General features: G+C 38.1%; 1 protein-coding gene across 2 annotated transcripts in view; it reads left to right on the plus strand.

The window, feature by feature from the left end:
* Nucleotides 1-27,710, plus strand: part of PCDH9 (protocadherin 9) — a gene marked incomplete at both ends in the record, with an annotated part of 703,533 nt that overhangs the window by 446,222 nt on the left and 229,601 nt on the right. The window contains one exon of one of the 2 annotated variants that reach the window (XM_082011199.1): nucleotides 1,552-1,753. In XM_082011199.1, the coding sequence (XP_081867325.1) occupies nucleotides 1,552-1,753 (202 nt within the window). The remainder of the gene's footprint in view (nucleotides 1-1,551; nucleotides 1,754-27,710) is intronic. The other variant, XM_082011200.1, reaches the window with a different exon arrangement.

The raw sequence follows: 27,710 nt of genomic DNA on the forward strand, positions 1-27,710 counted from the left end.
AGAAACCTGGTAGAGCATATTGATCATCATGTAAAATGGTAGCAATTAACATTAACGAACAGTTTTTAATAAGCAAACATACAGTTAGTACTATTAACTTGAGGTTTTCCTCATTTAAAAAAAATTAGTGTGAAAAAAAGCGAGTCAGGCAAAAAAAAAGGAGAGTCAGGGCCTGATACTTTTTGCATTAACTTCAGGAAAACTTACTTGTATTTGGGATGGATACGGGACACCTGATTTTAGCTACTTAAAAATTGGTAATTAGTGGAAGATACCTGTTGTAGTATCTTCCTGATGTTCCTTTCTCTACTGACTGCGTAGAAATCTTGAATGTTTAGGTTAGATATAGCCCATAACTTTCAGACGGCTGGTATTAATAAGAAAGTAACTACTAATCTAAACAGTTATTAAGCTTAAGGGAAACTTTGTGAATCTCTTCCTTATTCTAAACCAATCTTGCTAACTAGATCACTCAGGCTCCCTGCTGCTGAAACTCATTTTTGTGGGAAGATGTGCTTAACTGAATTTAACCACTCTCTTGAGATACTCTTGAACTAGTTGTTTCCGATGTTTCAAAGATGCAGTATTTTGATCCATGAAGACCTGTAATACTCCTTTCATGAATCAAACAGTCGCGGTTGCTAAACAATTCGCAGCAGTGCTATCGGCTCTGGAGCTCATGGGGAATCACTGTATCATTCTGTGGCCACAATTCACAAGGTCGGGTTATTTCTCCAGATGAGAGAGGTTCAAAATCAATAATGGTTATCTAAACCAAGTGTACACTGCAGGTGTTTGGGTCTTTTTTCTTTTGAGATGACTGTGATTTTTTTTTTTTTTTTTCAAGAAGTTCAGGAAAACTTGTAATTCTGTCTCTCTGTTGTTTCGAACAAAGCATGTGCTGTTTATTTTTATTTCTCTTAGCAGAGTGATAATTGCTTATTCCATCACTGCATTTTGTGATTCTTTGCTGACCACTGTGATTTCACAGATGTATTATCAGTCTTAAATATCCATATTAGTTACATAATTTCTATCAGTTAAATATCCTTATAGTTATGTATTTATATCCTTCTATCCCTGGAAGATGAAAACTATTTTTATGGGTTTGTTAACTTGATGGACTTTTTTTCCAGTATGAACCGTGATAAAACAGGTTTTAACCTCAGGAATATATACCTATGCCGTTTTCTTTTTCCAACATAGTTTCCAATGGTTTCTGCTTCTCAGAGAGACTTTTTATAGATCATGCTTTTTAAATTATGAGAAATATACTTAACTGTCTACTGATCGCTTTTTTAACACACTTCACACGTGAGCAGATGTAGTCCTTCGAAATTCGGCTCTCCTGCCTGCCATCTTCCCTGGGTTGCTCAAAAAGCAAGCAAAAAGAAAAAAACAAAACAACAAGCAAACATGATAATAACAATTGCCTCATAAGCATTGCCAGGAATCTATTTATATGTCAAAAGTTAATAGTAATAAAAAAAAAGAGTCAGGAGAACAGAAAAGAAGAGCACTAATCAGCGTGTCCTGTGCTCTTCTTTGTAGTCCCAGCGCCGTGTTACATTTCACCTCCCTGATGGCTCCCAGGAAAGCTGCAGTGACAGTGGTCTGGGAGACCACGAGCCGGTGGGTGGTGGAACCCTGATCTCACACCCTCTCCCTCTGGTTCAGCCGCAGGACGAATTCTACGACCAGGCTTCACCGGACAAGAGGACTGAAGCTGATGGCAACTCTGACCCCAACTCGGGTGAGTCACTGTCAGTGCTCTGTTTATCCGAGTTGCTTTCGTAACTCGGTTATTTTCTTTTTCCTCCCTTTGAGCTCTGCAATGGTAGAGGTGTTTTTAAGCACGTGCATGACTGTTAGGTCTTGATAGCTCATACCGCTTGGTAGGAAATAATGTAGTTTGCCTGAAGTACCCCATGTAATTTGACTGTAGAAACAAAAATATATCCAGTGAGAAAAAACAGCTCTAGACACAGTAAGTGAGAACAGCTGGGAAGAGGGAAGTCCTACATGGTAGCAAGCTTTTCTTGATGTTTACGGTACTGTTGCTATTTAACATTGGACTTTCTTTTAGGAAAGTAATTCTAGACACACGTTTAAAGAGCAAGGACATGGAGGTTGCACTATCTGCTAGACTAACCTGGAAAACAGTAAATCAGTGAAAGCACTGAAAAATTTAAAGAATCCAAATTTCTATAACAAACATACCTACAATTCCCCCTTCTAACAGCAACAACTACAGGGGTTTTTGTTAGGCTGGAATGGCATGATGTTCTGTTTTTTGGAATGGTCAGAGATGCATTTTTATACAGATATTATGTATGCGCAGTTTGTCTGCTTTGGGAACTTCTTCATTTCTTCTTCTTTCCTCCTCCTCTATCACAGATTTACATTATTGCAGTATTTGTGACAGTACTAAAAAACAAAGTGAGGTCTTAATCAATACTGTGAGTAGTATTTTGGCATTGGAGTGTGGAGACTTAGACATACTGAAACTGGGAGAGGGGAGTAACGCTGCCATTAAGCCTCTTGTTTTCTGTCTAGAAGGTGGAGACAAAAGTTAAGTGTCTTATCTTTTAACCTTGAGAAACTTGAGTTCTCTTGCATCACAGGAGTATAGAAATAAGAATTAGTTTCTCCCTCTGGCATTTCTCCCTCTTGTATAGATGTTTAAATTGTCACTAGGCCCATACGAACCAGAAGAGAAGGTGGCCTTGGGATCTGATGCACAATATTAAGGTCCATGTTCTCATTTGGGCAGAGCTCAATCTGAATTATGATATTTAAATCATGGTAGATGAGAATGCCATGGAATATTGACCTTAGGAACATTTTTCTCATAGTTTTTGCGGGACGACAGAGAGTGTGTGTTGGGTGAGACTCTACGAAGAAAAAAATTGAAATGCTTTATTGTCTCAGAGTTATATTCTAGTTTCCTTTTCCCTTTCCCCTTCCTTTCCTTTTTTTTCTTGATATGACACTTGCATTTTATTTTCTTTACCAAAACAGAAATGTTGTTGGAACTATGCTCTTAAATCCTAAATCTGTTGAAATACAAAGAACTATAAAAGAATAGCAACTACTGGATTGACTCAGGACCAAGAATGTATGTCTGCTTAAGCAAGTGAGGAGCTTAAGTGGAATTATTCTGTTAATTCTCTGACTACGTAGGAGACGTGTGAAAGATTTAAAGAGATCAGGGAGGAGTTTTAAGGCAGCACTGCATGTTGGCACTGTCACATTGGCTTCACTGACTCTGTATTGCACATCTCTTCAAAATGAGACATAGAAATCCTGCAGGAGAGTGAGGAAAAATGTGCTTAGTAAACTTCATACCAAGTTATTAAAAATGTGGGTTTAGAAAGTTTGTGTCAAGCACATTGCACAAATTAATATATTAATCATGGTGATCTATTCATCCTTAATACAGAGACTAATAGAAGATTAGTCAGAGTGAATGTGTTCTTCAAAGCTATATGAAAAGTTTTGATATGTCTTGTGGTTACACCCATTTTGCCTTGAGGACGCTAAATTCATGGCAAAGTCATGAAAATCTAACCATTGGACTGTACTGATGATAACTGAAGTATTGAAGTACAGGTTTTTAACCTTTTATCAGACTGAATTAGAACAGACATTGAAACAGTGCATTCCATATCTCATCAAGTCTCACAAACCAAGAATGGAATGATGTGGTCATTACTGTGACAGAAATCATCCTAGGAAAACCCAGGGCAGGAAGACAGTGATGCTGCCCATTAGATGGATTTGACTTTTATATCTTATTCAGTACCAAGTTATTGCCTAGGCATTGTGTTAAAAGTTATTTTGCTGCTGCAGGCACAAGTTTTTGGATGAGACGTGAAATGGAGGTTAAAGCAGTTTATGGTTATTGAAGATCTTGTGGCAATTTTCAGAAGAGAAAAATGCTATCTGGTGATATGCCAAAATTCCTTTGCGGGTGTTTACATATGTTCATGGTTAAAAAAAACTGATGTAGTATCATTTCAACATTGTATTCTTTGGCACTTCTAGACTGAATTTCGAGTTCCATTGAGGTGAAATGTTAAATAGTTGTTACATTTAACAGTAGAGGTAGTTTGCTTTCAGGGGCTGTTTAAGGGATTGCTGTTTATGAAAATATTTGGGGCATGTTGAGGTAAAAGATATAGCTATAAAGTAAGGAAAAAATCTTAGTGGAGAGTAATAGTATTACCATGTACATATACTGCTGCTAGTTTTGGATGATAAATGTTGCAGAAAAAGATTTTATTTTGATTTTAAAATTTTCAACTGAAGAGAAAAAGAAGTGCTTATGGGAATATTTTCTAATGATCTGCAAGAATAAAATCTGCACAAAAAATACAGATTTGTCCCACTGTATTTTTATAAAAGTTAATTATAAGCAAAGGTTTGCTTCAGCTCATGGGAATATGATGTCAGTCTTGATAGTAAAGTCCTTGCCTCACGGTGAGAGCAATTTTGGTTAATGGCTTTAATGCTCAGTGAATTGTGTGGTTTATTACTGTACACTGTGAAGTTGTGTGAATAAAAATGCAACCACTGTTTCTTGATATTGTATTGTTATTTTAATTATATTTGAAGGGTGACCAGGTCTGAAATAGGAAAAAAAAAAGAGCCAAAAGTCTTGATAACATTTTTACACAAAGGTGTGAGAAACCTTATTGCCATATTTTCTTTCAATCATTAGCTTCTACAGAGACACAAGAGCTACAATTACATGATTTAATGAAAGAAACGCACACAGTGAGAGTACATTCATCTAGCTAATCTTAAACAGCAATGTGTCTCACTGGGGGAAACTGAAATGAAGAGAGATGCCAAACACTGACATTGCCAGCCACACACTATCACTGTGGTTATGAGAGAAAGGCAACAAGATAGAAATATGAAGTAAAAAATAAGATTTATAAGAACTTTGATAGCGACGTGCATAGTTCGAGTTTGGTTTGTATCACTCAAACCTGTCGTCTTTGTATAGTCTTTTAACTTTGGGGTTTCATTCAGTTCGCTAAGATATCTTTTCCATTTCACCATTGCTAGTTGCTCAGTATTAATTGATTTTCAGAGGACTATGATGTTGATCTGCTGGTTGCAACTTCCTTTTATTTCACCTTTGTCTCATTTGCACCCTGATAGGCCTTATAAGAATTTTTCCATCAGTGAACAACAATTCACCGTGTTTAAAAATAACATGACACTACAGAGCAACACCAGCACTGTGGTTTCATTATGCATTATTAAATGATGATAACAACAAGCAATTCAAATTTACTACAGGAAGTCTCATTATTCAAGAGTCATGGTTATGATGATTTAATTTTGCATACAATATTGATTTGTAAGACAAGCCTTATGTATGTTACAACATTTTATTGCATTTAAATGCAGTAATTAACAATGTTAGCCTTGCATGGCGGGCCATGACTTTGCCAGAATCATGGGCCAAGAGGAAGGGAAAACAGCATGACATTACCTGGCTACATTGTTCGTCATCATGATGACAAAACAGAGGAGAAAGGTTGTAAATATTAGAGTGTTGAGAGTCTATTAAAAAACACAACAAAGCAAAACAAGGCACATGCCAGAAAGATGATTCTATAATTTCTTGGAAACTAATGGTTTTGAATAATCTGAACTGTGCTTTGGTGTGTGGAATGCTTACCTCACATGCTCTCCAAATGAACGCTCTCTTTTTCATTTGGAGGGTGTGTATAGTACACTTCCTATAAAAATTAAAGGAAGATATTCCAAAGATCAATCACCTGATTAAAGTTTTTACCTTTTAGTATGTCAGATAAGAATTAAGAAAACATAAAGTTTCTTTAAGATCTAGGAAAAAAAAAGGTCACTGTAAAATTTATGACTGTATAGCCTCAGTTAGTACTAAAAAACCTGCTTTTTAATGGTTCTAAATGTGTGTATCAGGAAGTGCTCTTTTAACACAAACATCGTCTTTATCATCAGTTACATTAAAAGTGTACAGTTGTCTGATGTATTTTAATGTGAATTATTTCTTCAGTAATCACTAAAAAGAAAGCTGTGCTTTTGCTTGCCAGCAGTCAGGTGCAGAATATTATTTTTCCTTACTATAGGTGTGGTTTTCATTGGCATAAGAAAAAACCAAAACACCATATTAGTGAAGATTTCTTCTTTCACTGTGGTTTAGTAGAGATTGTCAGGGACTTAAATTCAGACTGGAATTGTTAACATATCTAAGGATGTCATGCAGCAGAGCTGTGCGATAGAACTGTATGAAGGAAAAATGTGCCTCCTAGTGTAAAGAAGGGGAAAAAAGCACTTTCATGAAAATGCTTGATAAATCACATTTTGATAGCTGCAAGCTGTGGATGTGTTTCATTTTTTTTTCAAAGAGATAAAGAGGAATAGCGTATATTTAGCAGAATGTTAGAACTGCTCTGGGGAGAAAGCCTAGTACACACTGTGGATGAATCTATGCAATAATTCCAGTGTTTTAAAACCAGACAGAAAAATAATATTTATGTCTTCTGATATATGTTTATGAAGCTAAGTAAATGTTTGCCTCATTTCTACACCTTATTAATAAGTAGCATCCATATAGGTTACATAACACAAAGTAATAGCTTTATAAAAACAGGGAGCTCTAGAAAAAATTGTAACAAAATCACTGTTTTGAAGGTCAACTTTTTTATTTAGTAAAGTAAGTAAATTAAGTATAATACCATATTATGTCCTAAGTTATTAATTACAAATTCCAAAGCAATTCCATATTCTTGAAAGTAATGTTATAATACTGTTTACCAATAATACTGTTTGTGGATAGCTTTTTTATTTACAATACCTTAAAAATTGTATGGATAAATGTGACTGATCAATATCCAAGTTCCCACATTTTAATAAACCTAATACTATTGTGGTTTTGTCAAGTGACGTCAGGGGTATTAAATCATACTATAATTCCAGTAATAAGCAGCAATATCTCTGTGGCAGTGGTTTAATTATGATTAAAGTTCAGAATAATGGCAAGACTGTCTTGTATTACACTTGGTCATATGATAGGGTCCCATGTGGAGAAGCTAAGCTTTTCATGCAAAGAGCTTTGGTTTTACAGTGTCACTATCATTACACCCAGTGGGTGACGATGGTTTAACCTTGTGGGCATACCCTCTGCTTAATCCTGTCTTTCATTTTGTTGCCTCAAAAGTTTCTTGTCATACTTGGCAATATTGTATTCCATAGCTGAACATCCAAAGGTGTAGGAAGAAATGTTACGTTACTCTGTTAATGCTTAGCTCTAGATAAATCACTGTCCATAGTTATTCTTGTGTTTTCATAATATGAGACTCTATGTGAACTAAAATGAGAACATTTGCCTTTGAGTCATTTCCTCCATTTCATTAAACACAAGTTCATATCTCACACAGAATCTAACACTGTCACATTTAGCTACAGGCAAGTAGAAGTAAGAAAAACTAGTCAAGTTGGTGAATTAGCCTACTGAAGAGCTATAAAATAGTCTGAAGTCTGAGTTAAATCTTAGCCCATGCACTTATTTCTTTAAAAAGATAAATAAAACTGAGAAGTATAAGAGGTATTGCTATCTCTTTACATCTCTTTGCTGCTGCATTACAGTGAGGATTTTAAAATTGCCTTGGTTTAGGAAAGCCACTGTGTTACATCTGTTCCTGTTCTACTCTCTGTTCCCCCATACGCCACAGCTAAATGGAGTGTAAATCAGGATGGCATAGCCATTGAATGGGCAGCGAGAGCGGAACTTGTCCCATCACTTCTGTAAAATTAACACCTAATGTGTCTGAACACGCTAGCTGCTGCTGCCATCCAAGACAAGAAATTTCGGGTCCTCAGCAGTGAGATGAAAAGGCCAGATGGGGTATGGGGACTATTCAGGCTTGTAAGAAAAACTTAGAAGGGTTAGAAGATTAAAGGAAGGCAAAGGTTGCAGATTAGGCAAAAGCTGATGCCTGTGACTGCCGTTGCTGCTGATACCTAGGACAGTTTAAAACCACATATGATTTTGCCAGCTGTGCAAACTAAAACAAAAAACTGATTTAAGGAATTGCTAAGAGTTGTTTTCTCCTATAGGTAAGAGTTATCTTCTCACAAGGCTTTTCTTCTTACCACAGTAAGCCCAAACCTACTGCAGAGATCCGTCGATTATTTAAGTTTTAAAGCATTATCATTATCTAGTCAAAATTCTGTCATAGCACAGTGCATAGAATTTCACACAAGATTTCTTAAATCAAGGCTGTATTTCAACATAGTCCAGTGATTTATTTCCCTTGGGTTTTGTATTGGGTTTACATTGCATGGTTGCAGGTGGTGGGGGAGCTGCAGGGGTTGTTTCTATGAGAAGAGACCAGCAGCTACCTCCATGTTAGACAGAGCCAGTTCCCATCGGGTCCAAAACAGACCCACTGCCGCCCAAAGCTGCACAGCAGCTGGGAGAGACGACTAAAAAAAATGTGAAAGAAACAACCCTGCAGACACCAAGGTCAGTGAAGAAGGAAGGGGAGAGAGTGCTGCAGGCACCAGAGCAGAGAGTCCCCTGCAGCCTATGGAGAAGACCGTGGTGTCCCCTGCAGCCTGTGGAGGACCCCACATTGGAGCAGGTAGATATGCCCTGAAGGAAGCTGCAGCCCATGAAGAGCCCATGCAGGAGCAGGCTCCTGGGAGGAGGTGCAGCCCATGGGGGACCCACCCTGGAGCAGCCTGTTCCTGAAGGCCTGCACCCAGTGCAAAGGACCCATGCTGCAGCAGTCAGTGAAGGACCATATCCCTTGGAAGGGACCCCATGTTGGAGCAGGGGTATAGTGTGATGAAGAAGGAGTGGCAGAGACAAAGTGTTGTCAGCTGACTGCAGCTCCCATTCCCTGTCCCCCTGCACCACTCAGCAGGGAGTGAGGAGGAGGAGTCGTCAGAAGAGTAGGGAATGAAAGAGTGAAGTTGATCCTGGGAAGAAGGAAGGGATGGGAGGAAGATGTTCTTACTTTTATTTCTTACAATTCTACTCTGCTTTGAATTGGTGATAAATTAAATTAATCTTTCCCAAGCTGAGTCAGTTCTGCTGGTGACAGTAACTGGTGAGTGATCTCCCTGTCCTTATCCCAACTCATGAGTTTTTTCATCTTATTTTCTTCCCCTGCCTTGATGAGGAGGAGAGAGATAGAGAGGCTTGGTGGGCACCTAGCAGACAGACAATGTTAACCCACCAGAGTGTTAAGTAGATACTGTATTCCCAGTATAAAGCATTTATCTTCAGTGTCTAGCTCTTGTCTGTGAGACTGTACCACCTTTTGTCAACAGGAAGCATTTGACTTCCAGAAGTATATAGATATTTAGGGCCTGAGGAACTATTTTTGCCCGGTACAGCTTCCTGTATAATACAGGTCAGAAATCTTAGCCAATAACTTACAAAAAAGTGCTTATCTTCCCTTAGATCTACAGCATACGTTTCAGAATGATTCCTTAATCTAATGATCTTCAGTGACAGAGAAAACAGTATTCCGATGCTTACTGACTTCGACGGAATCAACTTTTCACATTTTGTTTGATAAAATGGATGTTTGGTGTCCATAGTTTAGACCTGGTGCTTAAGTCACCTTGAATCTGTAATAAATTGGTTAGGTTTTTTGTAGAATTCTGAAAGTTGCACTATTTTGTTCTTAAGCACTTTTCTTTTTTCTTTCTTTCTTGAATATTGGTCCCATATCTGGCCAGAACACAAAAGAACAGTGAATCATTCAATCCTTTCTAACACTTTTACAGATAAATGACATAGTCAACAGTTTCAAGTTAAACGTTTACAATAAGAACACTAAAATATAACTCTTCCAAAACATATACTTTTTAAAAAAACAGTTTCTCTCTTTACCATTCATTGTTTTGACCTGAGTGGGTACTTTTCCATGCCTCATGAGCATGTTATTTAACAGTACTTTTTAAGAGTAGAACAGCAACAGATTTTTCTATTCTTTAGAGACTTTCCATGTGAAGTAAAAGTAAAAAACACAACTGAATATATGTATCTTTAATCATGGTTAAATAGATTAGAAGGGCTGTATTACCATTCTAGGTGCTCTATCAGATAACTATATTCAAGACAATACACCTTTTAAAAGTGTGATAGTGTGATTATGCCAGCAATATTTGTTTGAGATTTTTGAGATTGCTTTTTCTGAAATTCAGTGAAAGTTATTATTGCCAGCTATGACTCTCTGTTACACTAAGGTTAATTTTCTGATATTTTACATTCTGTTTCTAATGGAGTTTGAGCAGTGCAACTCCTATTCACAATGGCAAACACGTACTTGTTACATTTGAAGCGCTGAGTCCAGTAAGCGGCAATGGGAACAAACTGAAGTACAAAGAAATTCTGTTTAAATATAAGAAAAAAAACCACACACACTTTCTTACCATCAGGTTAATAGAACTCTGCACCAGGTTGTGGAGTCTGCATGCTTGGACATTTTAAAAATTGAGCTGGACATGGCTCTAGCTGACCCTGACTTGAGCTGGGAAGTTGGACTAAACAATCTCCAGAGGTTCCTTCCAACCTCAGCCATTCTGTGATTCTGCAATTCTATGAATTAATTAAATTTGTCTTGTATGGACTGTGCAATACAGATGTGAAGAAAGTAGGAACAAAAAATCTGTATTGTCTAAGGTAAATGAATTATAAACTTTTAAATTCATGGTAGGATATCTTGTGTAGTACTATACATAGGATATAAACCAAAATAAACATAAATATGTGCAATCCAAGCTACTGGTTTCTAATCCAGTTGCCTAAACATAATAGTGTAGTGCCATTTATGATGTCATAGGGTATGCAACACATCCACCTCTAGCATATATGCCACAGGAGCTATTTATTCTGAGAAACCAAGCAGGCTAATGAAAAGACATGTCAAATTACACCAAAAGCAACTATAAGGCATCTATATTTAGACTCAGAATCTACACTGATTTGCTTAAACACTCTTCACATAGAAAGTTATAGACCATGGTAGGCTTCATAAGAACATAATAAAGGACTAAGACCAATGGTCTGTCTAGTCCTGCACTTTGTGTGTGAGTGGAAGAAGCTACATAGGGAAAGCACTTTAGCTCCTAAGGTAGATATCTGAAATCGGTCAAGTAAATTTCATAGGGAAGTGCCTATATCCCACTACAGGTTATGAATGAAGGCAGTAGTAAGTAGCCAAGAGGTGCGTGTGTTAGTTCCAGACATTCATGATGCAACTCGGCTACGTATTTTAGACTCCTGAATTTGAATGCTTACACATAGAGATCTAAAACTTTATGCTGTCTAAGCTCCCTTTTTAATTTATTGAGCACTAGAGCTTTCATTTCATCTTAGAGCAGGTACCTAAAACAGGTTGGCTAAATTTCACTCTATTTACCATATTTCTATTCAGAGTAATAGGAGCTTAAACACCAAACTTGCATATAGACCTTTGGGATGGAATTTAGCTCCAGAATGTACATGTATGGCTCAAATAATTTGTTACACGTAGGCATCTGTTGCTACTTGAAATACCCTGAGGCTACCTACCCATTCTTAACTGCACTCCCTTCTTTCATGTTTGACATCCACATGCAAATATCTTGGGTACCCTGGGATATTCCTAAACCGGCATTGCATGCTAATGGTTAAGCAGGAGAAGTGAAGTTGAGGCTGAGATTAATCTAAAAAGAAATCAGCAGATTTAGGTGACTACTGGTATGAATGCAGGTGATATATATATATATATGTACCCTCTCTATGTATCTATAACTCATTCAGATGTGACTTAGTCTGAGCTCCTGTTGTAGTCAGCAAAGACCTAGTCATTATCAGAACTGAGCCTAGATACCCACTCAGTTACCAAGCGTGTGTGTCTACTTAGAGGCATAGTTTTCCAGACTATGTTGACTAGATTACCATTGTGTATAGGGGAAGCTTAGACACCTAAATTTAGTTGATTCCAACAAATCCGTTTTTATGAGATGGATCTCAGCTGTTCTTGTTGCTAAGAGAATGCTCTTATCTTTTGGGACATTTAACAGTCTTTCTTATCTACCTGCACATAACATTTGTCAAAGGAAAAGGGTACTTTTTAATTTCCTGCCTCATTTTTACAGTACTAATTTAATACAAATAGCAATTTGCATCCCTTACTCTTCCTCTTTTTTGGTATATCCGAAGTTAAAACAGCCTATCTTTTGAAGCACAGTTCTAAAGAAAGATTTCTAATAACATTTTACTTCGTTAATTAGTTTTCCTTCCTCCAAACAACACCACATATTTTCTGGTAAATAGTATAAGTTTCATGCCATTTTTAAAAATAGCGTGCCTTAAAGTGAAGATTTTGCATTTTGACTGTCTCTTTAATAATGTCCATATGGGACATTCATCAAATCCAGTCACAGGATATTGAGTTCCTTCCTTAAAGCAAATAGCTTGATAAACTTTTGCATTCCAAGAAGGAAATCTAGTCCTTTGGTAGAAAAATTGTGTCATCTTAAGAAACAGCTTTATATATCAGTGTCTTCAGATTTGACCTAGTCTTGGACTCGGTGTTCATTTTGTGTATTGTACTTCTTTTATGGTTTTGTCTTTTTGTTTTTCTTAGATTTTATGTTTGCTGCTTTGTTGTAAATCTAAGCAAAGTCCATGCATATGAAGGGAGGTTCCCTGAACAAGTTCTGAAAGTTCTCTCTTACATAGGTAATGAATATTCTTTCAAATATTTGCCCTCCCAAGGAATGTTTTATGTTTCTGTGCATAAACTTGATCTGTTTGTCTTAAATAAGAGAAGGAGGAGGAAAGACAAACTAAGTAGATTGAAAACAAATATGGAATGACATTTACAGTCTAAAACATATATAAACAAACCTTCTAGAAATAGGAATAGCAGTTGAATCTTTTCTTATTCTAAAACTTTATCCGCTTTCATACTGATGCATGTTAAAAGAAGATAACTAGGGAGAATGAAAATATTAATAGAACGCTTATCTTGTTCACCATACACAGCATGTTACATTTGTTTATTCTTTGCTGCCGAGGTGAAGGCATGCCTTCTGGAGAGAAGGCATCTAGATGTGGTAACATCATAAGCAACCAAACTTAAGATATATTTATCTTAGGCAAGGAAAGGGAAATATACACAAAATCTTTACCAAGGCCTGAAACCTCTTTTTTCCCCATCTGCAATCAGTTAAATACATAAATAAAGACATGAATAATGCTTCAACTCTTCAGGAAGCTTAAAAAATTTTGCAGTTTTAACAAAAAGATTTTCAATATAAACCCCATGCTACATCACCATAAAATTAAAAAAAAAATGGGGTTTTTTTTAGTGACATCTGGTCATCTTTGGGAGAAAGCAGAAAAAATATTTTCTTGCATATACCTATATATAATTTGTATACCTTAATCGGTGTTGTTATAGCTACATTGGTAAGTAATATACAGCACAGTAGGAACAGGTCTGACTGTGACACAGGTGATGCTAAGGACACAACGTTTACTGCGTACACTTCTGTGGCATTTACTCTGGATTTGTGTGGTCCCATGGACTGAATGCACATTAGTTACTGCAGAGTAATTCTAGTTTGTTTTCATCCAAAAAGGAATCCCATTTTTGTGCTGCAAAAGGGCTTCACAATACACACCCAAGGCTGTCACGTAGAGATGACTAGGAGATTCGTGTCAGAAGTACATTCCTGAAAGTTAATGTAGACATACAGTTTAATAACATATATTTCTTTCTCCATCGGCCAACTCACCTATCTTTTTAAGTAAATTTACGTTACTGAACTATCATCCAAATACTGCACATTTAAATATTCCCAGCATATTTCTGGTGGTTTTAAAGTTCTTCACCCTGAAAAACCCACAAAAAAGTCATTTTCAAGATAAAACTTGAAATTACATTCTGTGTGCCTACCATTTAGGAGAAAGGATTCTTTTTGCTTTCTTGGTGATATGCCCAATTACTTTTTTAGATTAGATTGGTGTTGTCTTCAAAATCTAAAGAAAGTGTTAAGTTCATTGAGAAAGATTGAATAACTTCTTTCTTTTACTTTATCCTTACTGAACAGTACTGAAGTATTTCATTGCATAGCTGCATTTATGGAAAAATGTCATGGAGATAGATATTGAAGATATAACTTTTATATGAAATAAGAGCATCAGTTACAAATGATACATCCATCTAAAATAACTGGAAAAAAATGAAAACCTCAATTTCATAATCATTGCATATTTTTTAGTCTGAAAAACTCCTGGTGTGCATGTTTATCACTTTACGTGTAAGCTTCACTTTTTGCTTATGTAAAATATATATATGGCTGACATTACAGTGCTATGGAATAATTGACTAGTTTTGATGTTTAGCTTTTAATGAATATTGGCAAATCTTTTTCTGTTAAAGGGCAGTGGTCAACTACTGAATTTCAGGGAAAGCAATATATAAGTCAAAACACAACATAAGTTGTTGCAATTTAAAATGTACTTGAAATATGCAAACACATATTTCAATATTGCCAAAGACTTATACTGTAACATAGCAAAGGCATACAAAATAGATTTTATTGTCTGCAGAGAAGCCAATACAATTCGGGTGTTTTGGGGTTTTCTTTTTTTTTTTTTTTTTGAACTGTATATTGATTTTGCAAAAATGTAACAAAAGAGTCTGGGTTTAATTGGTAGTGTTATTGCAAGGCCCTTGAAACCAGGCCACTTACCAGTTGTTGTGAGTATGAATGTGATCTGGCAAGCACAGAATAGTCATTAACTAATGGATTGTAGCTACAGTGTTTCAATAAAAATGTGTAGGTGGTTAGTAGTACTGTAGTGTTACCAGCAATCTTAAAGTCATTTGTAGGGTAGCTTGTGAAATTAAAAGTGCAATCAAAAATTTCCCTGCACTGCTGCCTTTTTCAGCTGATTTAACTGCAGATTCCTTGAATCATTCAGAACAACCAAATGACTCAAAAATAATAATCCGCACCTCAGTGTATCAGTTCTTTGGATGATATTTTCACAGTTTCTTTTCATGAGAAATGAAATAGTGTAATTGATTTGTGCCATTACTCCAAGTCTACTTTTTTAAATTTATATATTATACATACATGTCCTTTATTATTTCTTCATTATGAATGGAAATAGTGTATTTTCAGTTGTAAGTAGACAATAATATATATCTCTATTAGCATGAGCAAATACACTGTTTGGAGACATATTAATGATACTTTTTGCAGAACAGTGAAAATATCTAGCATATGTTATAGATTGCTATAGGTCACTATGCCAGCTGTAACAGATAAATATATGCATATCTATGCATACTGACATGCATAGATATAACACGTTCAGCTAGGATGCAGAGAAGTTCATATAATCCAGATTTTAACTAATGATACTGACCTTTGGCTACCCAATTTAAAGAGACAGCATGACTAATCCTAAAGATAGACATAGTTAAAAATAACCAGTGGTTGTGCTCTGTTGATACTCTGTGCAGTCTACTCAGACTCTATTTGCAAGAATTTTTAGCCAGGATGCTATGCTCACAAGTTCTATTACTGAATATATGGACTGCTGTGTTAGGCATAGGGTGCCTGTCTAATTCATCTCTAGGATACCTAAAAAAAAATTGTCTCTTTAATCCTAATTATGCATTATTATGCACACTTAAACCTCCTAGTCTATAATATGAGTCATGCCCTCCAACAGAACAAAATACTTTGGTATTAAAAATATGTGTTAATAGTCACTTTCTGTCCTGTAAGTCAGGGCTATTGCCTACTCTGTTGCACAAGTGCAACAAACAAGTGCAAGAAAAGGAGAGACATTAGACTGGTGTTACTGGAGGCAGAGAAAGGAATGGCTTGGAAGGTGTCAGGTAAGCCACCAGCTGGATAGATTATGCGTAACAGTGTAGGAATGGTATATGAAAAATGGAGTGCTGGGGAACTGACATTGGTACAGGTAATTCTTCCATGTACATGGAAACATTTCAGAACAGTGCTGTGCTGCAGAAAAGTCAGAAAGCTGTTTTATTTATGGCTCAAAAATGTCCATGAATCATTCTGTCAACTGAACAAACTTGAAAGGAAGAAAGCTTGTCCTCATAAGACTGCAATATTCCAGAGCAAACTGGAAAACAACCCAAATTGAGAAAGAGAGCGCTTAGTTGGGGGAAAAGATGAATGTCATATTGCTTAATTCAGCCTCCTTCCTTTTTGGTCTTGTCAAATGTTTGCCCATCACAAGATGCCAGCCTACTCAATGTTGTATTCTGCTACAAGGTATATGGCATCTCATAAATCTGGCAGTTCACTGACAGCAGTATTCTACTTTTCTACCCTGGCTGCCCATTAAAATCTGTATAATTAAGTTGAGGCTATGAGATCTGAGGAGCATGTCTAGACTAGCCAATGTTGTTAAACTGTCATGGTGCCAGATGTAAAGCTCAAGAGCAGATAGCACTGACCTCCAAACTGTATTCAGGAAATATTTGTATATTGCACATCTCTGCTAACACTAACAGTAGTATAAGAACAGTTTTTTGTTTTTTGTTTCTTTTCTTTTTTATATCATAAGTGGTATTACTTCTTCAAATGTGTATAATTTCTATACATTCTGTTCAGTGCATCTGAAATGAAAGTACACCATATGCAAATGAATTTCTTTAACGTGGCAGGCATAGAGAGTGGTATATTCAGTCTTAGGAAAATATGGTAAAGATAACAAAATGTTGTTTTTTTCAACTAAATTTGATATATAGTACTTTTTATCCCAGACTAAATAACTGGATCGTTTAAATTAATTTACTGGATGAAAAAAATAAAATCTCTTTTCAACTGGAACAGATAAGTGACTATAAATTTGGGTTTAGTGTCTATTTAAGTCATTAACAGTTTTTGTTTTGATGGAGTTTATTAGACGGCATTGATCATTTCAATCAGCCAGACACAATCAAAAAGGGTGGATTGGTGTAGTATTTGGATGATACTTCAATAAAGTCCCGGTTTAAAACAGCTGAGTGATGTTCAGTTAAAAAAGAAAATGAAAATAAATATTGAAAATAATCTTAATCTTCTTTCTGTAGCTGAGGATCAGCTTTGCTTATAATCTGCCTTCTGAAAGGTTTGTCAGACTAGGCCATTGATCTGTGTATTGAAGGGCCAAACTGCAAGAAACTTGAAAAGGGTGTTTTCTGCTGTAATAGCTGGTTGTTCCTGTAATAGAAACTGGACATTTTTAAATGAAAGAAAAGCAATGATTTTCATTGTTGGAGTTTTGTTTGGTTTTTTGGGGGTGTGGTTTTTTTCTTTTTTTTCAAGATAATGCCTTTCCAAGCAAGACATTTGAGAAAAGTTGTACTTAGTTATCATTGTAAGCACATTTGTTTGATGATCAGGAATAAAAAGTTAATTAGCATAGAGAACTAAACTTCTAGCCATGTGTGCACAGACAAGCATGGATTTTCCGCCTTATCCAACAAATGTAGTTGTAGGAAGCACAAGAATGATCAGCTAATTATGATGCACTTTGGCTGTTTCTAGATCTGTTTTTCATAGTAGGTTCTTTGATACACTGTACTAATCAAATCATTTCTGTTCAGGCATACAAAGTGTAATAAAGAATAAGTACCTTATCTATTGTCTTCTCCTATTTGCTCAAATCTTTTCATGTGTCTCTTACAAAATTTTACCACTTAATGCCCTTTCAACTCTTCCCAGATAACACTTTTAATTCATAAGGGTAAAGACCTACCAGTTTCATCTTCATTAGCATGTCATGTGGTAAACAAATTTGGCATGTAAGAATTTCTCTGTGTTGAGATTAATTCAATCATTAGACTAATGTTTGCTGCTCTACAAATACCCATTTCAACCTATTGAATTTATTATCTAAATCTGTGGGCACTGATTAGCAGTTTTGCTCATTATCACTCTGAACCTGCTACATAAATCATGGCCTTAAATTGTTTGCGTGATTATTCCCTGAACTTTGTTTAACCTTTCTGGCTCAAGTGTTTCAATTAGATTTTAAAAAGATAAATATTTCATTTTTCATATTTAATCTTGACTGTAAATAAGAACAATATATGAAAAATTTTCTACAACTACACAGAATGAGTCTCTGTCTCATTACTCAGGCTGGCCTCTATGCTATGACAAAAATGCTACGACAAGAAGGACATTGAGGTGCTGGAGGGTGTCCAAAGAAGGCCAATGAAGCTGGTGAGGGGTCTGGAGCACAAGTCTTATGAGGACCGGCTGAGGGAACTGGGATTGTTTAGTCTGAGGGGAGACCTCATCGCTCTCTACAACTACCTGAAATGGTTTTGTGGCAACGTGGGTGTTGGTCTCTTCTCCCAAGTAACTAGCAATAGGACGAGAGGAAATGGCCTCAGGTTGCGCCAGGGGAGGTTTAGATTGGATATTAGGAAAAATTTCTTTCCTGAGAGAGTGGTCAAGCATTGGAACAGGCTGCCCAGGGAGGTGGTGGAGTTACCATCACTGGAGGTGTTCAAAAAACGTGTGGTTGTGGCACTTTGGGACATGGTTTAGTGTGCATGGTGGTGTTGGCTTGATGGTTGGACATGATGATATTAAAGGTCTTTTCCAACCTTAATGATTCTGTGGTTCTGTGAAGTGTGTACATTTTTATTTTGCTAAATACTCTATTTTTCAACATAGTTCACCTAATATTTTTTACACCATGTTCCCTTCTCCCTTTTTTTTTTAAATATAACAGATGTGGTTTCCAGGATTAAATAGAGATTTATTTGTTGTAGGTGACCAGGTGCTGGCAGCGGGGGCTGCAGGGGTGGCCTCTGTGAGGGGGGGTGGGGCTGCCCTGTGCTGGACACAGCTGATTCCAACTGTCTCCAACTGACCCACCGCAGGGCACGGCTGAGCCCCGCAGCCAAGGTGGTGGCTCCTTGGGAAAAATATACTTAAGAAAGGGTAAAAAATGCTGCCTGGTAGTGAGAAGTGAGGAAAAATGTGAGAGAAACAGTCCTGCAGACACCAGGGTGAGAGAAGAAGGAGAAAAAGAGGTGCTCCAGGCACTGGAGCAGAGCACCTTGCCTGCAGCCCATAGTCAAGAGCACACCAGAACAGGTTTATCCACACATCAGGAACGAAGGAGTGAAGTTGAGCCTGGAAAAAAGGGGGGAGTGAGAGGAAGGTGCTTTTTTCTTTTCTTTGTTTCTCACCACTCAGCTCTATTGTAGTTGGCAATAAATTAATTTCCCCCAAGTCAAGCCTGTGTTGCCCATGGCAGTAATTGTTCTGCAGTCTTCTCATCTTTATCTCAACGCACAAGTGTTTCTATCTTATTTTCTCTCCTATGTCCTGTTGAGGAAGGGGAGTGAGAGAGTGGCTGGTGGGCATCTGACAGCTTGCTCAGGTCAGCCTACGCAAGTAGTAGTTTAAACTCATTGCTTAGGAAAGTAGCCTTAGAGTTTGGAGAAAAATATTATTCAATAGATATTCATCCTTACCAGTGAAGATCCCAGTTAAAATGTTATGGCCAGTTTTTAATCTATCCTATAGTCTTTTAATTTCTAACTTTCTACTGTCTCAGTTTCTATCTTAATTTCCTGATGATGCTCTGGTCTATCTAGTCCATACTTGCATGTAAGAGAAATTTGTCAGATACTAACTCTGTGACATTGCCATACATGTATATGTAAGGAATTTTGGCAGAAGATGTCATAACTCTTCCTAATTATACATAATGAAGTTTCAGTAAACTAATGTTTTGAATGTATATATATTTTCATTTCAGAGAAGGATCCTGTCACATCACTGAGGCAACTCTCATAACATTTCATAACAGTGCCTATGCTGAAAGAAGTACTATTCTCCCCCTGCCTCCACCCAAGGTTTTGTTCAAGCCTCTGCTTCCTCAGCAAAATCTTTCCATGCGGAACAGCAAGCTTTCTCCTAAAAAAGCTGTATTATTCTGTAAGTGTTTCCCATCTAGGAAGGCAAGCTTCCTTAGTGACATATGAGAATATTATTGGAGTCATAAAGCCAAAGATAATAAGCTGTGTCTCACCTGTATTAAGGTCAGCAGGGAGAGGGAACAGGAAGAAGCTAGTATCTATTAAGCACAGAATGTTTTCCTGTTTTCTTACGTGAAGGAGCTATAGACAGTCTCAGTAAGCCTGACATTTCAGCTCCTTGCAAGGTCTGTAACCATACCATTCAAATAAAACACTTCCACAATATCAGGTTTTGCTTTCCATATAAGTAAAAGGGAGCCTGGGAAGAAAAAACGTAACATTTGCCAATCTGCTTTGAGCAACAGAAGCCTTTACAGGTTCCCAATGACCTGTGCTGTGCTATCACTCACTTCTTTTGCACTGCTTCCCAGAGATTTTGAAGGCTGGTTTACACAGTGATAGAGTATAATAGCAATGCTTTTCAATATTCATATTATTTTTTTTAAGGATATTTTTTCATTAAGTTCTTACAAAACAACAGCTACAAATAAAAATAGAAGTCCTGGATTACTGTCATAAAACAAAATTAAAACATGGACTCCGAAAGCTACCTGAAACCTGTAGCAGTGTTATTTTTGGATTGTTATCTAAATTTATCTTAAAGACTTTACCGTAAGAATCTCACTTTCTTGCTTCAGTAGAACAAAAAATTATGGGTTTTCATACTTGTGGTTTTTTTTTCTGGAAACAGCAGGAAATATTGCAGGTGCTTTGTACTGTATTCTCTTTCCCTCCTTCCCCTCTCAACCATTATACTTTGCCATTCTGAATGGCTTATCCAGAAACTATGAAAATAAATTATGAATATTAAACAATGCATATCTAAACCTGAAAATGGCATTTTAGAAAACTCAAGGGTTAGAGTCTTTCATTGCACAAAACTTTTTTTAACCAAACAATGCCATTATCATGTATTTCCAGGTGAGTATATTTTTATTGCATGCCTGTATCTGGAAAAGCATTCAGATCGTTATTTTTTTCCTAAAATTACTGCCCTGACATACAACTGTGAACAGCTTAAAAGGAAAAACGGTAAACAGCTGTCACAGAATATGTTGATGTTTCACAAGGCTTTGCTTGCCATAATTTTTTTTCAAAGTACTGTAGGAGACTCTGCTTATGTTTCCATTATAGAGAGCCTCATTCTCTGCTAAATAGTGTGTGGATCTTTTGTCCCTGGTGCTTTATTATTTCATCCTTTGGATCTATTTTTTGCTTGGTTGAATAGTCAACTATTTAACATGAGTTCAGATAACCTTTGAAAATGGCTTTTCCGGATGTTTGCTATGCAAGACCTGTTCTCCAAATGCAAGTAACAGCACTCTTGAGAGGGTTTTTGGTTTGTTTTAGTTTGGTTTTCTTTGATTTTTCCCCCCTTTCTTTTTCCTAATCTGAGTACAAGGCATATTTAGGAATGTAAACCCACAACTCCTTATACCACTTCCACCTTCTGCCTGTGAAACTGGAAATCCAGATGTAGAATACAGTGAGCAGAATAAAGATGTGGAAAAAACCACCAGAGATTAAGAGATAAATGGTGTGGTCTGGTCGCGGTGCCAGGTTTCATGGTGTTAAGAGAGATCTTTGACTCTTTATGGTATAGTACATCGTATGGTTCAGTGTCTCAATTTTTGTGCAGAATCTCTTGGGACCTAGTCACCCATTGATCAGTAGTATCCTTAAGCCTATATATAGATGATATTGAACTCCATGTCATTGTTTTTATTAATATCATGATTTAGCTAATCTGTTTTCTGTTTCTCCAGAAAAATCTTCAGAGGTAAATTCCCAAATGCTACACTTACAGAAATATTGTGCTCAGTTGTTTGAGCTTTCTAGGTAGCTTATGAACTTGCAATATACCTCCCTTCCCATCAACTGAACCTATTCCTTTTTTTAAATAGTTCCTTATGATATAATGATATAATTAAAGGCAATATTACAGCTGTAATAAATACAGTTTAAATTCCAATTTACTCATGCCATCAGGATTTGGCAAATATGTTGCCTGGTTAGTACGACAGTTCTGTTTTTGCACAGGGTGTTTCTGTAGCGAAGGAGAGTTCTGCCATGACAAGTTAACTCTGGACAGAAGATTGATTCTATCTTTTGATCTTCATGGTATTACTCAAATGGGATGAATTCTGAGCCATACAGCAAGAATAGTATCTGTCTTCCAGCAAGCAGTTAAAATTGGGTTATAGTTTATCTAGACCTGATACATGACCATGACCACATAAATCCCTAATTAGAAATGTTTAACCTGTTGGGCTTTACATAAAGATCAATATTCATTTCAGTCAAAACACTATTAAAATAAAACAGAATTTAGAAGTCAGTAATCCAAAAAACATGATTCTTGAAACTAAGCTTTCTAAATCATTCAGTATATTGCTTCATCTGTTTGAAATTTAGCTACAAAGGAGGGGCACTGGATTTTTAGTTGGTTCAGGCAAATATTTATTTTTTATGTGCTACTGACTCTTTACAGAATTTAGCAAAGTACAGTACTGTCTGCATTGAGACCAAAAACGTGCTACCCACTGAAAGTGGATGACAGTGTCAGCTGAATTCTGGTGCATGAAAAGAAAAGTGCTTCTTTAACCACTCACAAGCATTGGAGATCATGACGCTAAGAAATAGCATGCTTGTCTTTGTGGTAAGTGCTGATGATCAAAACAAGAGTCCTGAAGATGAGAAAGATACTGTATCTGTGACTATATGTTATGTGACATTTCTGTATTTAGGATATGTTGAGAAGAATGTGTCATATGTTTTATTCAGTTCTGATTTCAAGTTTGTCATCCTTTTTTTTTTTTTTCCCCAACATTGTGTGTGAGTATGTATGTATTCCTGAGGTTCTCCCCTTTGAGTGTAAAATAAAATAAAAAGTAATAACACTGAAAAGCCGATGGGCAAAAATTGATTCATAAATGAGAAGGTGGCATTCATCTCAGTGCTCTTATTGGAAACCTAAATCTCAGTAAATTTGTAGCCTAAGGATACAATGGGCTTAAAGGATTTCTGTCTCTGAAGAAAAATTAGAACGCCTTTGAGGTAAGGTAAATGGAAAAGGTTGTTTGGGCAAACGTGGAGCTCTAGCACTATTAAATGTTAAGCACCATCATGGGGTATCTCAGTCATTAACAAGAGTGGCATGTTGAAGATTGTTTCAAGCAGGAGAAGAGTTATGGACGGCTATGTGGAGGTGGCACAATGCCACAGGGAAATTATGTCAAGCAAAAAGAAGATTTTTTTAAACCTTTTGTGGGGGAAAAAAGTACTGAAATAGTGTCCTTTCTTTATGTACTTTAGAATCTTTTCCCCAAAATAATCCTGTGCTGTCTTCTAAATGAAGCAAATCTGGGACACTAACTTTGAAGTCTATTGTATAACCTTGTGCATACTAGTTGATCTAGATCATACCACTTTGATCTTTGGCATATTCTGTGTTCACTTGCAGTGTAAACATAAGTACCAGCTTAATCCAAACATAAGCATGTTCACTTCAAATCTAAGCAGTTAGCAGTCTTGACTGACTTGGAAATGTTTTATGGACCTTGTGTGTTAGTTTTGTATATAATTAAAAGGGATCTCAGGGGTTCTGTAGGCAGCCAATAAGTTAAGCTATCTGGTATGAGAATAATGTGTTGCTATCTAGGGAAGGAAAGATTTAGGAGCCGAGCTAGGATCCCTGTTTCAAGCCAACAGAGCTTGAGAAGTAAGCAGACATGAAGTGTTATATCTCTAGGCAGTAGTTACCAGCTTTTTCATTACACTAGCACATCCTCCTGGCTGCTCTGCAAAATGGTCCTGAGATTAGAAGCTCTGCAGGAAGCTATCTGTGTTCTCATAGTTGGAAATATGTTGTTAGGATGACAGCAGTTACATGGAAAATGGGTATTAAGATAGTCTTTGGCATCAAGAATATTTTGTTTTCCCAGTTTGCCTTAAGGTATGACTTAGAGAGAATAGCAGGTAGTGTGGCCTGTGTTTTGAGAGTAAATAGTGAGGAATGCCATTTTAAGTTTATCTTCTAACGTATAGTGTACAAATGTACTGTGGGACAATAAATTTTACTGTGGGAGGACCTTAACATTTTGCTCATAAAATGATCATTAGTTTAATATGGAAATATTCTTCCATATCTTTACCACTTATATAATTTGTTATCACATAATATCCTTACAGTTACTTGGTTTATCTGGGAATGTTTGCTAGTGGGGGGTCTGCAGAGGTGGCTTCTGTGAGAAGATGCCAGAGGCTGTCCCCATTAGGCAAAGCCAGTTCCAGATGGCTCTAAGAGGGATCTGACACTGGCTGAAGCTGACCCAAACAGTGACATTGGTAGCGCCTCTGTGATAACATTTAAGAAAGGGTAAAAATATGCTGCACAACAGGGCCTGGGAGAGAGGAGTGAGAAAATGTGAGAGAAACAACTATGCAGACACCAAGGTTGGTGAATAAGGAGGAAGAAGAAATGCTCCAGATGCCAGAGCAGATTCCACTGCAGCCTATGGTGAAGACCATGGTGAAGCAGGTTGTCCACATGCAGCCCATGGAGGTCCATGATGAAGCAGATATCCACATTACAGCCCATGGAGAACCACCTGGCACAGCAGGTAGGTGTGCCTTGAAGGAATCTGAAGCCTTTGGAGACCCCACACTGGAGCAGGCTCCTGGCAGGACCTGTGACCCTATGGAGAGATTCATGCTGGAGCAGGTCCGTTCCTGAAGGATTGCACCCCATGGAAAGGACCCATGCTGGAGCAGTTCATGAAGAACTGTATCCCATGGGTGGGACCCTATGCTGGAGCAGGGGAAGAGTGTGAAGAGGAAGGAGTGGCAAAGATAACGTGTGAAGAACTGACCACAATCCCCATTCCCCATCTCCCTGCACCATTCAGGGGGAGGAGATAGAGAAGTCTGGAGTGAAGCTGGCTGTGGAAAGAAGAGAGAGGTGAGGGGAAGGTGTTTTTAGATTTGTTCTTATTTCTCAATATCCTATTCTGTTTAATTAGAAATAAATGCAATTAATTTTCCCAAGTCAAGTTTGTTTAGCCAGTGACAGTATTTGATAAGTAATCTTCCTGTCCTTATCTTGATCCATGAGCTTTGAATTGTATTTTTCCCCCTGTCCTGTTGAGGAGGGGGAGAGATAGAGTGCCTTGATGGGCACCTGGTAGCATGTGACCTTTCAGTTTCCTTTGAATTGCCAGTAACAGCTGTCCAGCCAACAGCTTAAAAGGTCTTAATTACCTTCCTGTAACTGTACACTGAGATTTTAATGTTTTTTTCATCATACTTACATTGGACCCTAGTAAAAATGTAGTTGTCGTCCCTATTATAGTGTTCTGGGGGATGTCTGATCCCATCAAAATGATCTATGGGATAGAATATTTCATTAGTCCACTTAGCTTTTCTCTACCCTCTGCATCATTTTTGATCTACAGCAGAATAAGAGGGTCTTCCTATCTTTATTTATCTTTGGTCCTCTAGTACAAATGACAGTTACTTTAGACCAGATTATTGCCTGACCAACATAGAGATCTTCTAAGATGGACTGATTAGATCAGTGGACAAGAGAAGAGCTACCGATGTTGTCTCTCTGGACTTCTGTAAGGCCTTTGACACGGTCCCCCACAACATCCTTCTCTCTAAAATGGGGAGAGATGGATTTGATAGGTGGACTGTTCAGTGGATGAGGAATTGGTTGGATGGTGGCATCCAGAGGGTAGTGGTCAATGGCTCAATGTCCAGATGGAGATCGGTGATGAGCGGTGTCCCTCAGGGGTCCGTACTGGGACCAGTACCCTTTAATATCCTCATCAATGACATACATAGTGAGATTGAGTGCACCCACAACAAGTTTACAGATACACACCAAGCTGAGTGGTGTGGTTGACACACCTGAGGGACAGGATGCCATCAGTAGGGACCCAGACAAGCTCAAGGAATGGGCCTGTGTGAACCTCATGAGGTTCAAGAAGGCCAAGTGGCAGGGTCCTGCATCTGGGTTGGGGCAACTCCCAGGAATCAACCAGGGGTTGTCTACCTATGCTTTACTAAAGCCTTTGACACTGCCTCCCATACCATTCTACTGGAGAAACTGGTGGCTCATGGCTTTGGCAGGTGTACTCTTTGCTGGGTAAAGTTTGGAGTTTTGCTGGGTTCCACATTCGGCTGGACGGATGAGCCTACAGAGTTGTGGTGAATAGAGCTAAATCCAGTTGGCAGCCAATTACAAGCAATGTTCCCCAGGGCTCAGTTTTCGAGCTGGTCTTTTTTAATATCTTTATTGATGATCTGGATGAGGGGATCGAGTGCTCCCTCAGTAAGTTTGCAGATGACGCCAAGTTGGGTGGGAGTGTTGATCTGCTGGAGGGTAGAATGGCTCTGCAGAGGGATCTGGACAGGCTGGATGGATGGGCCGAGGTCAACTGTATGAGGTTTAATAAGGCCAAGTGCTGGGTCCTGCCCTCCGGCCACAACAACTACATGCAACGCTACAGGCTTGGGGAAGAGTGGTTATAAAATCTGCCTGGTGGAAAAGGACCTGGGGTTGCTGGTTGACAGCTGGCTGAACATGAGCCGGCAGTGTGCCCAGGTGGCCAAGAAGGCCAACAGCATCCTGGCCTGTGTCAGAAACAGTGTGGCCAGCAGGACTAGGGAAGTGATCGTGCCCCTGTACTCAGTGCTGGTCAGGCCACACCTCAAATCTTGTGTTCAGTTTTGGGACCCTCACTACAAGAAGGATGTTGAGATGCTGGAGGGTGTCCAGAGAAGGGCAGCGAAGCTGGTGAGGGGTCTGGAGCACAAGTCTTATGAGGAGCAGCTGAGGGAACTGGGCTTGTTCAGTCTGGAGAAAAGGAGGCTGAGGGGAGACCTCATCGCTCTCTACAACTACCTGAAAGGGGATTGTGGTAAGATGAGTGTTGGTCTCTTCTCCCAGGTAACAAGTGATAAGATGAGGGGAAATGGCCTCAGGTTGCACCAGGGGAGGTTTAGAATTTCTTTACGGAGTGATCAAGCACTGGAACAGGCTGCCCAGGGAGGCTGTGGAGTCACCATCACTGGAGGTGTTCAAAAAACGCGTGGATGCGGCACTTTGGGACATAGTTTAGTGTGCATGGTGGTGTTGGGTTGATGGTTGGACTTGATGATATTAAAGGTCTTTTCCAACCTTAATGATACTGTGATTCTGTGATTCTGTGTATCAGATTAGAATGGGGGGAATGAAGGGATTGAGAACAGCTCTGCTGAGAAGGACTTGGGGGTACTGGTGGATGAAAAGCTGGATATGAGCTGCTCGTGAGTGCTCACAGCCCAGAAGACCAAAAGTATCCTGGGCTGTATACAAAGAAGCGTGGCCAGCAGGTCAAGGGAGGTGGTTCTGTCCCTCTACTCTGCTCTGGTGAAAACCCAGCTGGAGTCCTGAGTCCAGCACTGGAGCCCTCAGCACAGAAAAGACACGTTAGTTAGTTGTAGACAAACCAGGGGAGGGCCACCAACATGATCCGAGGAATGGAACACCTCTCCTCTGAGGACAGGCTGAGAGAGTTGGGATTGTTCAGCCTGGAGAAGAGAAGACTTCGGGGACACCTTCTTGCAGCCTTCCAGTACTTCAAGGGGGCTTATAAGGAAGATTGGGACAGACTTTTT

Source organism: Phaethon aethereus (assembly GCF_964289735.1).
Source record: "Phaethon aethereus genome assembly, chromosome: 1".
Lineage (NCBI taxonomy): Eukaryota > Metazoa > Chordata > Aves > Phaethontiformes > Phaethontidae > Phaethon > Phaethon aethereus.